Raw genomic sequence first — 15,156 nt, 5'->3', positions numbered from 1 at the left:
AACCAACCGACGGAGAGGAAGCTGGACGCCGAGCTCGGGGAGGACGATGTCGGCGCTGGCTTGAGGACGGGGGTGGCGCGAGCTTGTGGAGGACGACGCCGGCGCTGGCTTGAGGACGACGGGGACGGCAGCGCCTCGACCTACTGTCGCCGGCAGCGGATGGCAACAGCGCGAGGCCGAACGGAGGCGGCGGCGGTCGGGGACGACGACGGTCGGGAACGGCGGCGGCGGCCGGGGACGGAGGCGGCGGCCAGGGACGGAGGCGGCGGCGGGGAACCCTAACCCTATCGCTGCTCTGTCCAGGGAACCGGAGGAGAAGGGAAAAACGCCCTGGGGCTGTCGGGCTGGCCAAATTTGCAAAGGCTCCAGCCTATTTATACGGAAGGGCAGTTCTTCCGTAATTTCGGTGAAGAGGTACGGGTATTTTCGACCAACGACGCTCGGGAAGCAGGGGAAGCACCTCTCGTCCAGCTTCGGCGACTCACGTTCATTTGCTCACAGCGCTTTGTAGAAGCGATTGTCAAATTATTGCTGTTTGTTTCAACTACCTGATTTTGCACCCCAAAAGCTCTAAAAGCTGAAGTGGAAGCTCAAACAACGGGGTCCTAATCCTGTCTCACTCTCTCATCTCTCGCTCTCCTTTTCCTCTTTCTCTTTCTCTGCGATTCCATATATTATTTGCAATCCCATGAGGACCATGAGGAGCCTTAACTAGCTAGTCTGCTCTCTCATCCCCCACTACCTCCAACTCTCTATCAAGCACAACCTTTAGCCACACCCGAAGGAAACCACAAACCAGGGAGCTGCATAAGAGAAAGGAGAATACAAGAGCTTGCCAAACCCTAGCTAGCAGAAGACTCACTTTCTCCAGATAACATCACCACCCACAAACCACCATGATCTTCCCTCCTTCCTTCCTGGATTCCTCAAGCTGGAATGATAACCAGGTAATTTCATTCCCCTTTCTTTTCACAAGATTTTGTTCACTCTCTTTTTCGCAAGCACAAATGAAAGTAGAAGAGAAAGTTGCTACGAGTATTAATATTGATGCAAAGAGGAGAATAATTTGTGCCAAGAGATAGATATTCTGATTCAAACACTAACATATCTTGGTATATACTTGGAACAAATTTTAGTCTAAATTCCGGTTATTTGTTCTGATCCATAGTTGGATTTTCAGCAGCATGCTCACCACCAGCAGGTCGCGGCGGTCAGCGGTGGTGGTGGCGGCGGCGACGGCAGCTGTAATAATCTTGAGCTCCTCCAGCCGTCAATCATGCAGCAGGGAACCCTTGCCGAAAGCGGAGACGGCGGTGGGCAGGCGATGGGGCCAGCCAAGCCGATGTCTATGTCGGAGCGCGCGCGGCTGGCTCGGGTGCCGCTGCCGGAGCAGGGTCTCAAGTGCCCGCGCTGCGACTCCGGAAACACCAAGTTCTGCTACTTCAACAACTACTCCCTCACCCAGCCACACCACTTCTGCCGAGCCTGCCGCCGATACTGGACCCGTGGCGGCGCGCTCCGCAACGTCCCCGTCGGTGGTGGGTACCGCCGCCACGCCAAGCGCGCTAAGCCTAAGCAGGCTGCCACGGCGGGAGCACCGGCGGCCAACGGCACCGCTTCCGGTGGGTCGACCATGACGACGTCGTCCACTTGCACTCCAGCTGCCGCGGCCAATGGGGCGCCCACTCTCCCGGCCATGCTAAACAGCGGCGGGGGCAACCTTTCCTGCCTCCTGCCCCCGCTACTCCGCCTCGCTGACTTTGATGCCATGAGCCTAGGCTCGACCTTCTCGGGGATGGGCAAGCCATCCTCCATGGACGTGGCGTCTGGCTTTTACCCTGTAGGCGGCGCTGCCGCGGCGGCTGGGCTGGAGCAGTGGAGAGTACAGCAGATGCAAGGCTTCCCGTTCTACCACGCGTTGGCCGACCAGCAGCACGCGATGGCGCAAGCTGCAGCGCCGGCAATGGCGATGCCGGGAATGTTCCAGTACCTAGGCCTAGACAGCGGCGGCCGCGGAAGCGGTGAAGAAGATGGAGATCATCACTTCCGTGCGACGATGGCATCGAAGAGAAAAGGCTACCCAAGATCAGGCAGCATCGGTATGTACGGTGGTGGTGATCACCGCCTCACTGCTGGCTACACAAGTTCCTACTCCAATACTGCCACAGGTAACCATCTCTTGTAATGAGCTAAGCTAATCAAATGCAAGCTCAGAGCCTCAGATCAATCTATAATTAGCTAGCTAGTTGTATGGACTTGGAGGGTGTTGTGAGATATAGAGAAAAGCTTTGCATTTGTTTTGCAATGTGTTTCATGGGGGAGATATGGATGGTGTTGTGTGCTTGCTTAATGATCATGGACAAGTATTAGTGTTAATTAGCTAGTTTAGCTAGCATGATCATTAGCTAAGTTTCTTGTACCTCTATTTTATTTTAGGTTTCTTTGTGGCATTCTGGTTGAACTTGTTGTATGTCACCACTGTTGTTAAAAACTCCTACTACTATTATATGTCAATTCTCTGATCGATATATTGTTCATCTACTACTTATGTAAAATTGGGTGGTTCTTATATAATTATATGATACAAAATTGTGGAGAAACCCGTTTCTGTATCATCCACTGATGCACACAAACCATGCATGCATTTTTTCTTGCAAATGGTGCAAGTAGTTTTGAGTTAGTAATAATTAACTGCTTGTTCGTATGCTACTCGGCTTTTTATCACCGAGCAGCTAATCTATGGCGCTAGAATCAACATGTGTAACCAGAAAGAGAAAAAAAATGGAAGTGAAGATGCCATGCATGCTTAAAAGTCACACATAGGTGTGCCTCTAAATTAGCATGCAATAATACTAGTGATGGATCGATTTATGTTCATGACCTTCAGGTATATGCTATCTCCGTGGCTCCCTCTAAATATAAGTGTCTTAGTTTTGTCTAGATTTAGATGTATTTAGACACAATTTAGTTATACATGCATCCTTATGTAGAAAAAACTGAACACTCTATTTTTAAACGGTGGGGGTATATGTTAATGTCTCTACGCTAGATAAACAATTAACTAGCGTCGGCATTGCAATGCTGATCACAACAGCAAAAAGGGTCTAGTCAAAGATGGTCATTCAAAAGCAAGGTCGGTTCTTTAGTTTTTATATTTTTCCCTTTCCATCTTTTACAGTGATAGAACGTACGGACGCGTGAATATATAGACATATCTCGCACACATATATATCGACTAGCTCGATCAGTGTTGCTACATAGTATGTATTTTTTACTAGCTAGGTTTAGTTGCATCCATATATTAATTCTTCACGAGATACATGCTAACATGCATGTACTCTCCATGTGTGGTGTATGCATGCACAAATATTTAGGTAGATAGCTACATAGTATAGGTCATGGATGGAAGAATGTGTGCATACCGGGAGATTATCGGTTAGGGCATCTCCAGCGGCGCGACGCAAATGGTCGCTGAACGACCGTTTTCGTCCGCCGTGACCGGAAATGCGTCTGGGCCCTGCTCCAGCGGGGCGACGCAAAGTGATCGGCCCGTCCGCGGAGACGCAAACCTGGCCCAAATATGCGCCATGTTTGCGTCTCCGCGGACGCTCGACGGTCACGCCGAGTGACCGCCGAAAAAGACGTAGGACCCGCGCGTCAGTGGCAGCGAGCCCGATATAATTCCCGCCACTGGCCATTCCCCGCGCGAAAAAGCAAACTAGACCGGCGCGAAACATTCCCGAAGCGATGGACGTCCTCGCCGCCGCAGCCACCGCCATGGATGCAGATCAAGCCCTCGCCGCCGCACCCGCCGCCGCCCCACACTCCCCCGTAGGCACGACCGTAGCCACAATGGAGGGTCCGCCGGAAGCAAAGCGGGCCGGCACCGGCGGCGGCCGGGAGGCAAAGGCGAAGGCTGCAAAGAAGGTGCTCTCCCCGGAGGAGAAAGTGATCGAGGCCGCGAAACGTCGTTGCCGGCGCAGGAACCAGAAGATGAAGATTTCCACGGCCGCCAACCAGCAGGCGTGGCAGATGCAGATCAAAGCCGGCGTCGCGCAAGTAGCCCTCCATCCGACCTTGGCGGAGGGCTACATGCTCGTCAAGAGAGAGGGGATCACCGGCGTCGCTCCTCCATCCTCGTCGGTCAGCTCGGTAAGTTCCCAGCTGCGTCCTGGAACTCCCGCTCCCTTGCAGGGCCACCCGGCGTCGCGGTTCACGTCCGGCCTGCCGCCGGTGGCGTCGCGGTTCAACGGGGCGGCTGTTCCCGACCTCAACCGGACTCCTAGAAGCGGTGACTCCAGCTCGGGCGCGGCACAGAAGACGCGCCAGGTGCCGGAGGAGAGCATGCCGCAGCCCCGCATCCTGTTCGACGAAATGGCGCCGGCTGCCCCGACGATGGACGACCCGGTACGTGAGCTCTCTCAATGTGTGTGTTCGCCGTGTTTCATGCGTCTGACGTCCGGTGATTCGTAGGACTATTGGAAGGACCGCCGTGAGGCTGACATCCAGGAAATTATCTTCGGCGGCGGCTGATACGTCTCCGACGTATCGATAATTTCTTATGTTCCATGCCACATTATTGATGATATCTACATGTTTTATGCATACTTTATGTCATATTTATGCGTTTTCCGGAACTAACCTATTGACGAGATGTCGAAGTGCCAGTTCCTGTTTTCTGCTGTTTTTGGTTCTAGAAATCCTAGTAAGAAAATATTCTCGGAATTGGACGAAATCAACGCCCAGGGTCCTATTTTTCCACGAAGCTTCCAGAAGTCCGAAGGGGAAACGAAGTGGGGCCACGAGGTGGGGACACAGTAGGGCGGCGCGGCCCAAGCCCTGGCTGCGCCGGCCTAGTGTGTGGTCCCACCAGGACCCCTCCGAGGCTGCCCTTCCGCCTACTTAAGGTCTCCGTCGCGAAAACCCTATTACGTTCGACGAAACCAGAGAAAACCTTCCAGAGCCGCCGCCATCGCGAAGCCAAGATCTGGGGGACAGGAGTCTCTGTTCCGGCACGCCGCCGGGACGGGGAAGTGCCCCCGGAAGGCTCCTCCATCGACACCACCGCCATCTTCATCAACGCTGCTATCTCCCATGAGGAGGGAGTAGTTCTCCATCGAGGCTCGGGGCTGTACTGGTAGCTATGTGGTTAATTTCTCTCCTATGTACTTCAATACAATAATCTCATGAGCTGCCTTACATGATTGAGATTCATATGATGATGCTTGTAATCTAGATGTCATTATGCTAGTCAAGTGGGTTTTACTTATGTGATCTCCGGAGACTCCTTGTCCCACGTGTGTAAAGGTGACAGTGTGTGCACCGTGTGGGTCTCTTAGGCTATATTTCACAGAATACTTATTCACTGTTATGAGTGGCATGGTGAAGTGCTTATTTATATCCCTTTATGATTGCAATGTGTTTTGTATCACAATTTATCTGTATGCTACTCTAGTGATGTTATTAAAGTAGTTTATTCCTCCTGCACGGTGTAATGGTGACAGTGTGTGCATCGTGTAGTACTTGGCGTAGGCTATGATTGTGATCTCTTGTAGATTATGAAGTTAACTATTGCTATGATGGTATTGATGTGATCTATGCCTCCTTTCGTAGCGTGAAGGTGACAGTGTGCATGCTATGTTAGTACTTGGTTTGGTTATGTTGATCTTTCATGCACTCTAAGGTTATTTAAATATGAACATTGAATATTGTGGAGCTTGTTAACTCCGACATTGAGGGTTCGTGTAATCCTACACAGTTAGTGGTGTTCATCATCCAACAAGAGGGTGTAGAGTCTAGCATCTATTTATTTATTCTGTTATGTGATCAATGTTGAGAGTGTCCACTAGTGAAAGTATGATCCCTAGGCCTTATTCCTAAATACTGCTATCGCTGCTTGTTTACTGTTTTACTGCATCTCTACTGTCCGCAATATTACCACCATCAACCACACGCCAGTCCTGGGCAAAGCACTTTTCTGGTGCCGTTGCTACTGCTTATATATTCATACCACCTGTATTTCACTATCTCTTCGCCGAACTAGTGCACCTATTAGGTGTGTTGGGGACACAAGAGACTTCTTGCTTTGTGGTTGCAGGGTTGCATGAGAGGGATATCTTTGACCTCTTCCTCCCTGAGTTCGATAAACCTTGGGTGATCCACTTAAGGGAAACTTGCTGCTGTTCTACAAACATCTGCTCTTGGAGGCCCAACACTGTCTACAAGAATAGAAGCACCCGTAGACATCAAGCACTTTTCTGGCGCCGTTGCCGAGGAGGAAAGGTAAAAGGCACTCATACTCCGGTCCCAGGTAAAGTACTCTTCTGGCGCCATTGTGTGAGTGTTCGAAGCTATTTCCTTTAGATCCTGCAATTGCATCTTTTTGTTTCTTGTTTACACTAGTTTGGCATAATGGACAACAATGAGCTTCTTATTGTATTTCCTGATTTAAGACATGGATGGTTTGATGCGAAAATTAAAAAACCCATGGAACATATTAGCATGAACACTTTGAATACCATTGTTGCTAATGATATAGAAAGTTCTAAGCTTGGGGAAGCTGGTTTTGATGAAAATGATCTCTTTAGCCCTCCGGGTATTGAGGAGAAAGTTTATGTTGATTATGATATGCCTCCCATATATGATGATTATAATGATAGTGGTCTTTTGGTGCCGCCTACTATGGAGAGTAAATTTTATTGTGATTATACTATGCCTCCTACACTTGATGAGAATAATAATGATAGCTACTTTGTTGAATTTGCTCCCACTACAATTAATAAGAATGACTATGCTTATGTTGGGAGTAGTAATAATTTTATGCATGAGACTCATGATAAGAATGTTTCGTTTGATAGTTATATTGTTGAGTTTGCTCATGATGCTACTGGATATTATTATGAGAGAGGAAAATATGGTTGTAGAAATTTTCATGCTACTAAAACACCTCTCTATACGCTAAATTTTTTGAAGTTACACTTGTTTTATCTTTCTATGCTTGTTGCATTATGCTTCATGAATTTGTTTATTTACAAGATTCCTATGCATAGGAAGCATGTTAGGCTTAAATTTGTTTTGAATTTGCTTCTTGATGCTCTCTTTTGCTTCAACTACTATTTATTGCGAGTGCATCATTAAAACTGCTGAGCCCATCTTAATGGCTATAAAGAAAGAACTTCTTGGGAGATAACCCATGTGTTTATTTTACTACAGTACTTTTTTTTTATATTTGCGTCTTGGAAGTTGTTACTACTGTAGCAACCTCTCCTTATCTTAGTTTTGTTGCATTGTTGTGCCAAGTAAAGTCTTTGATAGTAAGGTTCATACTAGATTTGGATTACTGCGCAGAAACAGATTTCTTGCTGTCACGAATCTGGGCCTAATTCTCTGTAGGTAACTCAGAAAATTATGCCAATTTACGTGAGTGATTCTCAGATATGTACGCAACTTTCATTAAATTTGAGCATTTTCATCTGAGCAAGTCTGGTGCCTCTTTAAAATTCGTCTTTACGGACTGTTCTGTTTTGACAGATTCTGCCTTTTATTTCGCATTGCCTCTTTCGCTGTGTTGGATGGATTTCTTTGTTCCATTAACTTCCAGTAGCTTTGAGCAATGTCCAGAAGTGTTAAGAATGATTGTGTCACCTCTGAACATGTGAATTTTTGATTATGCACTAACCCTCTAATGAGTTTGTTTCGAGTTTGGTGTGGAGGAAGTTTTCAAGGGTCAAGAGAGGAGGATGATATACTATGATCAAGAAGAGTGAAAGCTCTAAGCTTGGGGATGCCCCGGTGGTTCACCCCTGCATATTTCAAGAAGACTCAAGCGTCTAAGCTTGGGGATGCCCAAGGCATCCCCTTCTTCATCGACAAATTATCAGGTTCCTTCTCTTGAAACTATATTTTTATTCGGCCACATCTTATGTACTTTACTTGGAGCGTCTGTGTGGTTTTGTTTTTGTTTTTGTTTGAATAAATGCTTGTGTGGGAGAGAGACACGCTCCGCTGGTTCATATGAACACATGTGTTCTTAACTCATAATGTTCATGACGAAGGTTGAACAGCTTCGTTAATTGTTATATGGTTGGAAACGGGAAATACTACATGTAGTAATTGATAAAATGTCTTGGATAATTTGATACTTGGCAATTGTTGTGCTCATGTTTAAGCTCTTGCATCATATACTTTGCACCCATTAATGAAGAAATACATAGAGCTTGCTAAAATTTGGTTTGCATAATTGGTCTCTCTAAAGTCTAGATAATTTCTAGTATTGAGTTTGAACAACAAGGAAGACGGTGTAGAGTCTTATAATGTTTACAATATGTCTTTTATGTGAGTTTTGCTGCACCGGTTCATCCTTGTGTTTGTTTCAAATAACCTTGCTAGCCTAAGCCTTGTATCGAGAGGGAATACTTCTCATGCATCCAAAATCCTTGAGCCAACCACTATGCCATTTGTGTCCACCATACCTACCTACTACATGGTATTTCTCCGCCATTCCAAAGTAAATTGCTTGAGTGCTACCTTTAAATAATTCAAAATTTATCACCTCTTATTTGTGTCAATGTTTTATAGCTCATGAGGAAGTATGTGGTGTTTTATCTTTCGATCTTGTCATTTACTTTTGACAGACTTTCACAATGGACTAGTGGCACATCCGCTTATCCAATAATTTTGCAAAAAGAGCTGGCAATGGGGTTCCCAGCCCCAATTAATTAACTTTCATTAATAATTCTCTTCACATGTTTTGCTCTGATTCATCAGTAAGCAACTTAATTTTGCAAATAGACACTCCTCCATGGTATGTGAATGTTGGAAGGCACCCGAGGATTCGGTTAGCCATGACTTGTGTAAGCAAAAGGTTGGGAGGAGTGTCATCCATAAATAAAGAAAAACTAAACTAAAGTACATGTGTAAACACAAGAGAAGAGGGATGATCTACCTTGCTGGTAGAGATAACGTCCTTCATGGGAGCCGCTCTTGAAAGTCTGGTTGATGAGGTAGTTAGAGTGCCCACTACCATTCGTTGACAACAACAAACACCTCTCAAAATTTTACTTTTATGCTCTCTTTATGTTTTCAAAACCAAAGCTCTAGCACAAATATAGCAATCAATGCTTCCCTCTGCGAAGGACCCTTCTTTTACTTTTATTGTTGAGTTAGTTCACCTATTTCTCTCCACCTCAAGAAGCAAACACTTGTGTGAACTGTGCATTCATTCCTACATACTTGCATATTGCACTTGTTATATTGCTTTGCATTGACAAACTATCATTGAGATATACATGTTACAAGTTGAAAGCAACCGCTGAAACTTAATCTTCCATTGTGTTGCTTCAATACCTTTACTATGAATTTATTGATTTATGAGTTAACTCTTATGCAAGACTTATTGATGCTTGTCTTGAAAGTACTATTCATGAAAAGTCTTTGCTTTATGATTCATTTGTTTACTCATGTCATTTACCATTGTTTTGATCGCTGCATTCATTACATGTGTTTATAATAGTATGATCAAGGTTATGATGGCATGTCACTCCAGAAATTATCTTTGTTATCGTTTACCTGCTCGGGACGAGCAGGAACTAAGCTTGGGGATGCTGATACGTCTCCGACGTATGGATAATTTCTTATGTTCCATGCCACATTATTGATGATATCTACATGTTTTATGCATACTTTATGTCATATTTATGCGTTTTTTGGAACTAACCTATTGACGAGATGCCGAAGTGCTAGTTCCTGTTTTCTGCTGTTTTTGGTTCCAGAAATCCTAGTAAGGAAATATTCTCGGAATTGGATGAAATCAACGCCCAGGGTCCTATTTTTCCACGAAGTTTCCAGAAGTCCGAAGGGGAAATGAAGTGGGGCCACGAGGTGGGGACACAGTAGGGCGGCGCGGCCCAAGCCCTGGCCGCGCCGGCCTAGTGTGTGGTCCCACCAGGACCCCTCCGAGGCTGCCCTTCCGCCTACTTAAGGTCTCCGTCGCGAAAACCCTATTACGTTCGACGAAACCAGAGAAAACCTTCCAGAGCCGCCGCCATCGCAAAGCCAAGATCTGGGGGACAGGAGTCTCTGTTCCGGCACGCCGCCGGGACGGGGAAGTGCCCCCGGAAGGCTCGTCCATCGAAACCAACGCCATCTTCATCAACGCTGTTGTCTCCCATGAGGAGGGAGTTGTTCTCCATCGAGGGTCGGGCGCACGGTAGCTATGTGGTTAATCTCTCTCCTATGTACTTCAATACAATAATCTCATGAGCTGCCTTACATGATTGAGATTCATATGATGATGCTTGTAATCTAGATGTCATTATGCTAGTCAAGTGGGTTTTACTTATGTGATCTCCGGAGACTCCTTGTCCCACGTGTGTAAAGGTGACAGTGTGTGCACCGTGTGGGTCTCTTAGGCTATATTTCACAGAATACTTATTCACTGTTATGAGTGGCATAATGAAGTGCTTATTTATATCCCTTTATGATTGAATGTGTTTTGTATCACAATTTATCTGTATGCTACTCTAGTGATGTTATTAAAGTAGTTTATTCCTCCTGCACGGTGTAATGGTGACAGTGTGTGCATCGTGTAGTACTTGGCGTAGGCTATGATTGTGATCTCTTGTAGATTATGAAGTTAACTATTGCTATGATGGTATTGATGTGATCTATGCCTCCTTTCGTAGCGTGAAGGTGACAGTGTGCATGCTATGTTAGTACTTGGTTTGGTTATGTTGATCTTTCATGCACTCTAAGGTTATTTAAATATGAACATTGAATATTGTGGAGCTTGTTAACTCCGGCATTGAGGGTTCGTGTAATCCTACACAGTTAGTGGTGTTCATCATCCAACAAGAGGGTGTAGAGTCTAGCATCTATTTATTTATTCTGTTATGTGATCAATGTTGAGAGTGTCCACTAGTGAAAGTATGATCCCTAGGCCTTGTTCCTAAATATCGCTATCATTTGCTTGTTTACTGTTTTACTGCATCTCTACTGTCCGCAATATTACCACCATCAACCACACGCCAGTCCTGGGCAAAGCACTTTTCTGGTGCCGTTGCTACTGCTTATATATTCATACCACCTGTATTTCACTATCTCTTCGCCGAACTAGTGCACCTATTAGGTGTGTTGGGGACACAAGAGACTTCTTGCTTTGTGGTTGCAGGGTTGCATGAGAGGGATATCTTTGACCTCTTCCTCCCTGAGTTCGATAAACCTTGGGTGATCCACTTAAGGGAAACTTGCTGCTGTTCTACAAACCTCTGCTCTTGGAGGCCCAACACTGTCTACAAGAATAGAAGCACCCGTAGGCATCAGCGGCTTCGTTCGCGGTGATCCGGCCGGGTCCCCGCTGGATGACTGGGAGCCAACGGCAGATGAACGCGCGGAGGACATCGAAACCGCACGCCTGTTCGCCACCCAGCAGACGCAGCCAACACCCGTGTCGGTGGACGACTTCGACGACGCGCCAACAAAGCCTGGGAAGAAGAAGGGGGAGAGCCACAGGACACAAGGCTTCGTCGAGGAGGAGGACAAGTGCTTGTGCAAAGCATGGCTTGCATCGAGCAATGATTGCATTAATGGCGCGCAGCAAAAGGGCAAGGTCTATTGGGCCAAGGTCTCGCAGGAGTACAACGAGACCAGGCGGCACCCGCCCTACAATATCACAAGCCCTCGGACGTTAGAGTCCCTCCGAAAAGATGGAACTACATCAAGCAAGAGACAGCCAAGTTTTGCTCGGCGGTCGAACATGCTGTTAACAACCCCGTAAGCGGCGCTAGCGTCATGACAGTGGTAAACACGATAGAACCATCATCATTCAACACTATGTGCATCATTCTATGTACATCATTGGCGTCTATGAATGCAGGTATCCCGCGCCTTGGAGAAGTTCAGGGCGACGCATAAGAAGGGCTTCCATATGGTCCATTGCTGGGACGTGCTCAAGAATGCCAACAAGTGGATGACAAGCTATGCGTCCTACAACGAAGCTGTGAGGAATGGGACAGCGATCAACCTCGACGGCGAGGACGACGATCAAGGCCGTCCAGCCCTTCCACCTCGTCCACGCGGCCACAAGGCTACCAAGGCCGATCTACAGCGGGAGGCGCAGGCCCTTGCGTTTACCATGAGCATGGAGAAGATGATGGCCGACAATCGTGCCGCCTTGGCTGCTAGGGACGAGAAGAGGCGTCTGGAAAAAGAGGCCGCAGCTGCCATCTACCACAACCTCGCCAAAGAGGTAATTGAGGTCCAAAAGGCAGACGCCGAGGCCAAATTGCTTGACGCCGAGGCTAGGAGGATGGACGCCAAGGCCAAGATCCTTGCGGAGGACACTAGGATCATGCTAGCCGACTTAAGCAGCATCGACGACGACACCAGAGCCTGGTTCATGAAGAGGCGCGCTGAAATCCGCGCGCGAGACGCCTGATCGCCGGCGCCATGCGCCCAACACCTTGGCCTCCTTTTGGACATTTTTATTGCTGCACAGGCCTTGTTGTGCCCCTTTTGGTCTCCACTTTGCGCAGTCCGATATGCAAAGTGGGGTGAACTTGTTTCAGCCCTCAAAATGCGGCTGTAAATTTGGTGCAAAAGTTTATGCGTGCTTCTATTTTTTGAATTCTGGCCTGCGCCCAAAATGCGTCGCCCCGCTGGAGCCAACCCCAGACGCAAACGGACACGCGACCATTTCCGCGTCCGCCTCGCGACGCAAACGGACGCCCGCGGACATTTTGGGTGTCCGAAATGCGTCGCGCCGCTGGAGATGCCCTTACATGGAAGTTTGGGAACACTGAGAAAGAGAAGGTAGAAGGCAGAGATGCACTAGTTATTTTACAGTGTTCTTTGTAGCATGGATAGTAGCGATGGACCAAACGGTGCGCCCGAAAAGCACAAGCTGCTGCAACAAGACTGGTACCCAAAAGTGAAAGAAGCGTATGATAGAATGTAGAGAGAGAGAGATGACCATGACTTGCATGATTCCATGAGAGAGGGGAGGTGTTGTAGTAGCTAGTGTGGTACACAATGTATGGGAAATGGTACGGTCCAAGCAACAAGATCTGCAATTCCATGCATGCATCGACGGTCAATCTCGCATTGCATCGGTACGCGCATGTTACTCTGGGAGGGGAATCAGATTCTCCCTGCTGCTTTGCTGTGCACATTTGCTTTGCGGTTGCTTTGCTTTCTCGAAGGCCTAGGCCACGCCCACCCCCAGCAGTAGAGACCAGTTATGTATCCCCTTTGGGAGAATAAAGCACACCATGCACATGCACTCACACTCACACCCACACAACACGACTCCCCTACCAGAGGAAGGAGAGAGAGGGATGGAATGATTTTTAGGGAGAGGAGAGGGGTGACCATGGGTGATGTAACCCATGCATGCAAGCGAGATGATGTACTAACATACATTCTCGAGATGATGTACCGAGAAAGCTGCGCATGCTGGAGTTCATATTCGGGCGGGCCTCCTCACCATCTCCGGCGAGCGCGTGGTCACTGGCCTCGTCGACCGCCTCTTCTCCATGGACTTCATCCACGACAACACGGTCTGCTTCTCCAACGGAGGTAAGTTCCCCAAGAACGGCCGCATCATCGAGTTCGGCAGCCTCCGTGTCTACTACGGCACCGTCCCCGAGCGCCAGTGCCTCTCGCCGGTGCTGGTGGCTCCGGACCCGCCAAGATCTATGCTTCGCGGCGGCCACGCCGCCGTCGAAGTGCTGGTGGTTGGTGCGGCTGACGCCGGCAAGGGAGCTGCAGCGGAAGGCGCTGGACAGATGAAGTCCACGCGCACAGCCAAACCGCCGACCGAGCGTGACCAAGCGGTTGCGGGTGCATCTACCGCGCCACCGGAGACTCCTCTTCAGGCGGCCATGAACGTGCTGGCTACGCCCATCTTGCAGAACATCGACCCGACAACGGCTCAGGCGGAGCTGGAGGCGCAAAGGCAGAAGCTGCTCTCCAACGGAGCGGACATCATCCGGGCGCAGCGCGAGCTGAACCTAACCCTACGTGAGTATAACGCTGCCCATGGCTTTGCTTCTGTTAGCGCTCAGGCTGCTAGAGTACCGGAAAACCGGCTTAGAGCTCGCAATCTAGATCAGGATCTGCGTAAGGAGATTCTTGCCGGAAAAAGTACCTCTGCAACTTTGAGCATTGTAGAAAAACCTAAGTACAGTAGCCCGGATAAAACCATAAAAGCTGCTAGGGCTGCAGTAGAGCTATGTGAATCGCTTACCGGAGATGCTTTAGCAAAACAGCAGGAACGTGTTAGGGAGTTGCTTGACATGATTCAGGAACAAAATGCTGAGCAGCTTGTTAAGGTAAACAAAGCGACGGCTTCAAAATCTGTGCGTTCTACAAAGAATGTCGGAAGTAAGTCCCATGGGCAGGCATCGTCCCCCATCCGGACAAGAGAAAAGAAAAAGAAGTGAATGCGCAGCAAATGACTGTGTATGATCCGGTACTTGCCGGAAAACAACAAGCCGGGCGACATGAAGCAGGTAGAAAAAACAAAGGGGCAGTACGCGGTTATGCCGGAAAGGGCTATGCCGGAAATGATTATGCCGAAAGAGAGGGAAGCGGGCAAAACTATCGCGCCGCAAGAGCAGCATATGTGGAGGAGGAAATGTCTCCGCCAAGGTACCGGCAGGCAAGGGCCGCGGTACCGGAACGTTACGATGAAGCTGATTCAGGAACTGAAAGAGGTGCAGCCTACCGGAACCCTTTGGGGGCACGGTTAGGAGAAAGATGCCTACCAGACCGGGATGCGAGGCACGGGCTGGATAGGGTATACTTGTCTGAACTGGCCGAGGCGGAAGGTCCTCCGGGCCCAAAATGCTTTGGCCCACGAATCATGAGAGTGGAACCACCGGTTCGCAACTTCCAGCTACCCCGTGACACGAAGACATATGATGGCACCACTAAGTCGGAATATTGGCTTGCGGACTACGTGACCGCAGTTTATGTTGCTGGTGGCGGAGGAGCCGTAACATGCGGAGGAAACCGGTGCTGGGCCGTGAGAATTGTACCATCTTTCCTGGTAGGACCGGCGCGCATCTGGCTTAACAACTTGCCGGCAGGAAGCATAAATGGCTGGCTGGACTTTGAGGAAGCTTTCGTGAGCAACTTCAGCAGCACCTACCGGAGGCC

The 15,156-nt window shown here is 48.5% G+C and overlaps 1 protein-coding gene across 1 annotated transcript; it reads left to right on the top strand.

Moving 5' to 3' along the window:
• Window positions 1-702: 702 nt before the first annotated feature.
• On the top strand, window positions 703-2,541 carry LOC127307062 (uncharacterized). Its single transcript, XM_051337757.2, has 2 exons — window positions 703-947; window positions 1,181-2,541. Exons 1-2 carry the CDS (start codon window positions 897-899, stop codon window positions 2,183-2,185), a joined length of 1,056 nt encoding a protein of 351 aa, XP_051193717.1. The 5' UTR covers window positions 703-896; the 3' UTR covers window positions 2,186-2,541.
• The last annotated feature ends 12,615 nt before the right edge of the window (window positions 2,542-15,156 follow it).

The sequence above is a fragment of the Lolium perenne genome, chromosome 6 (genome assembly GCF_019359855.2).
Source record: "Lolium perenne isolate Kyuss_39 chromosome 6, Kyuss_2.0, whole genome shotgun sequence".
Taxonomy (NCBI): Eukaryota; Viridiplantae; Streptophyta; class Magnoliopsida; order Poales; family Poaceae; genus Lolium; species Lolium perenne.
The sequence above is the reverse complement of the archived record's forward strand: the minus strand, read 5'-3'. Positions and strand labels throughout refer to the sequence as shown.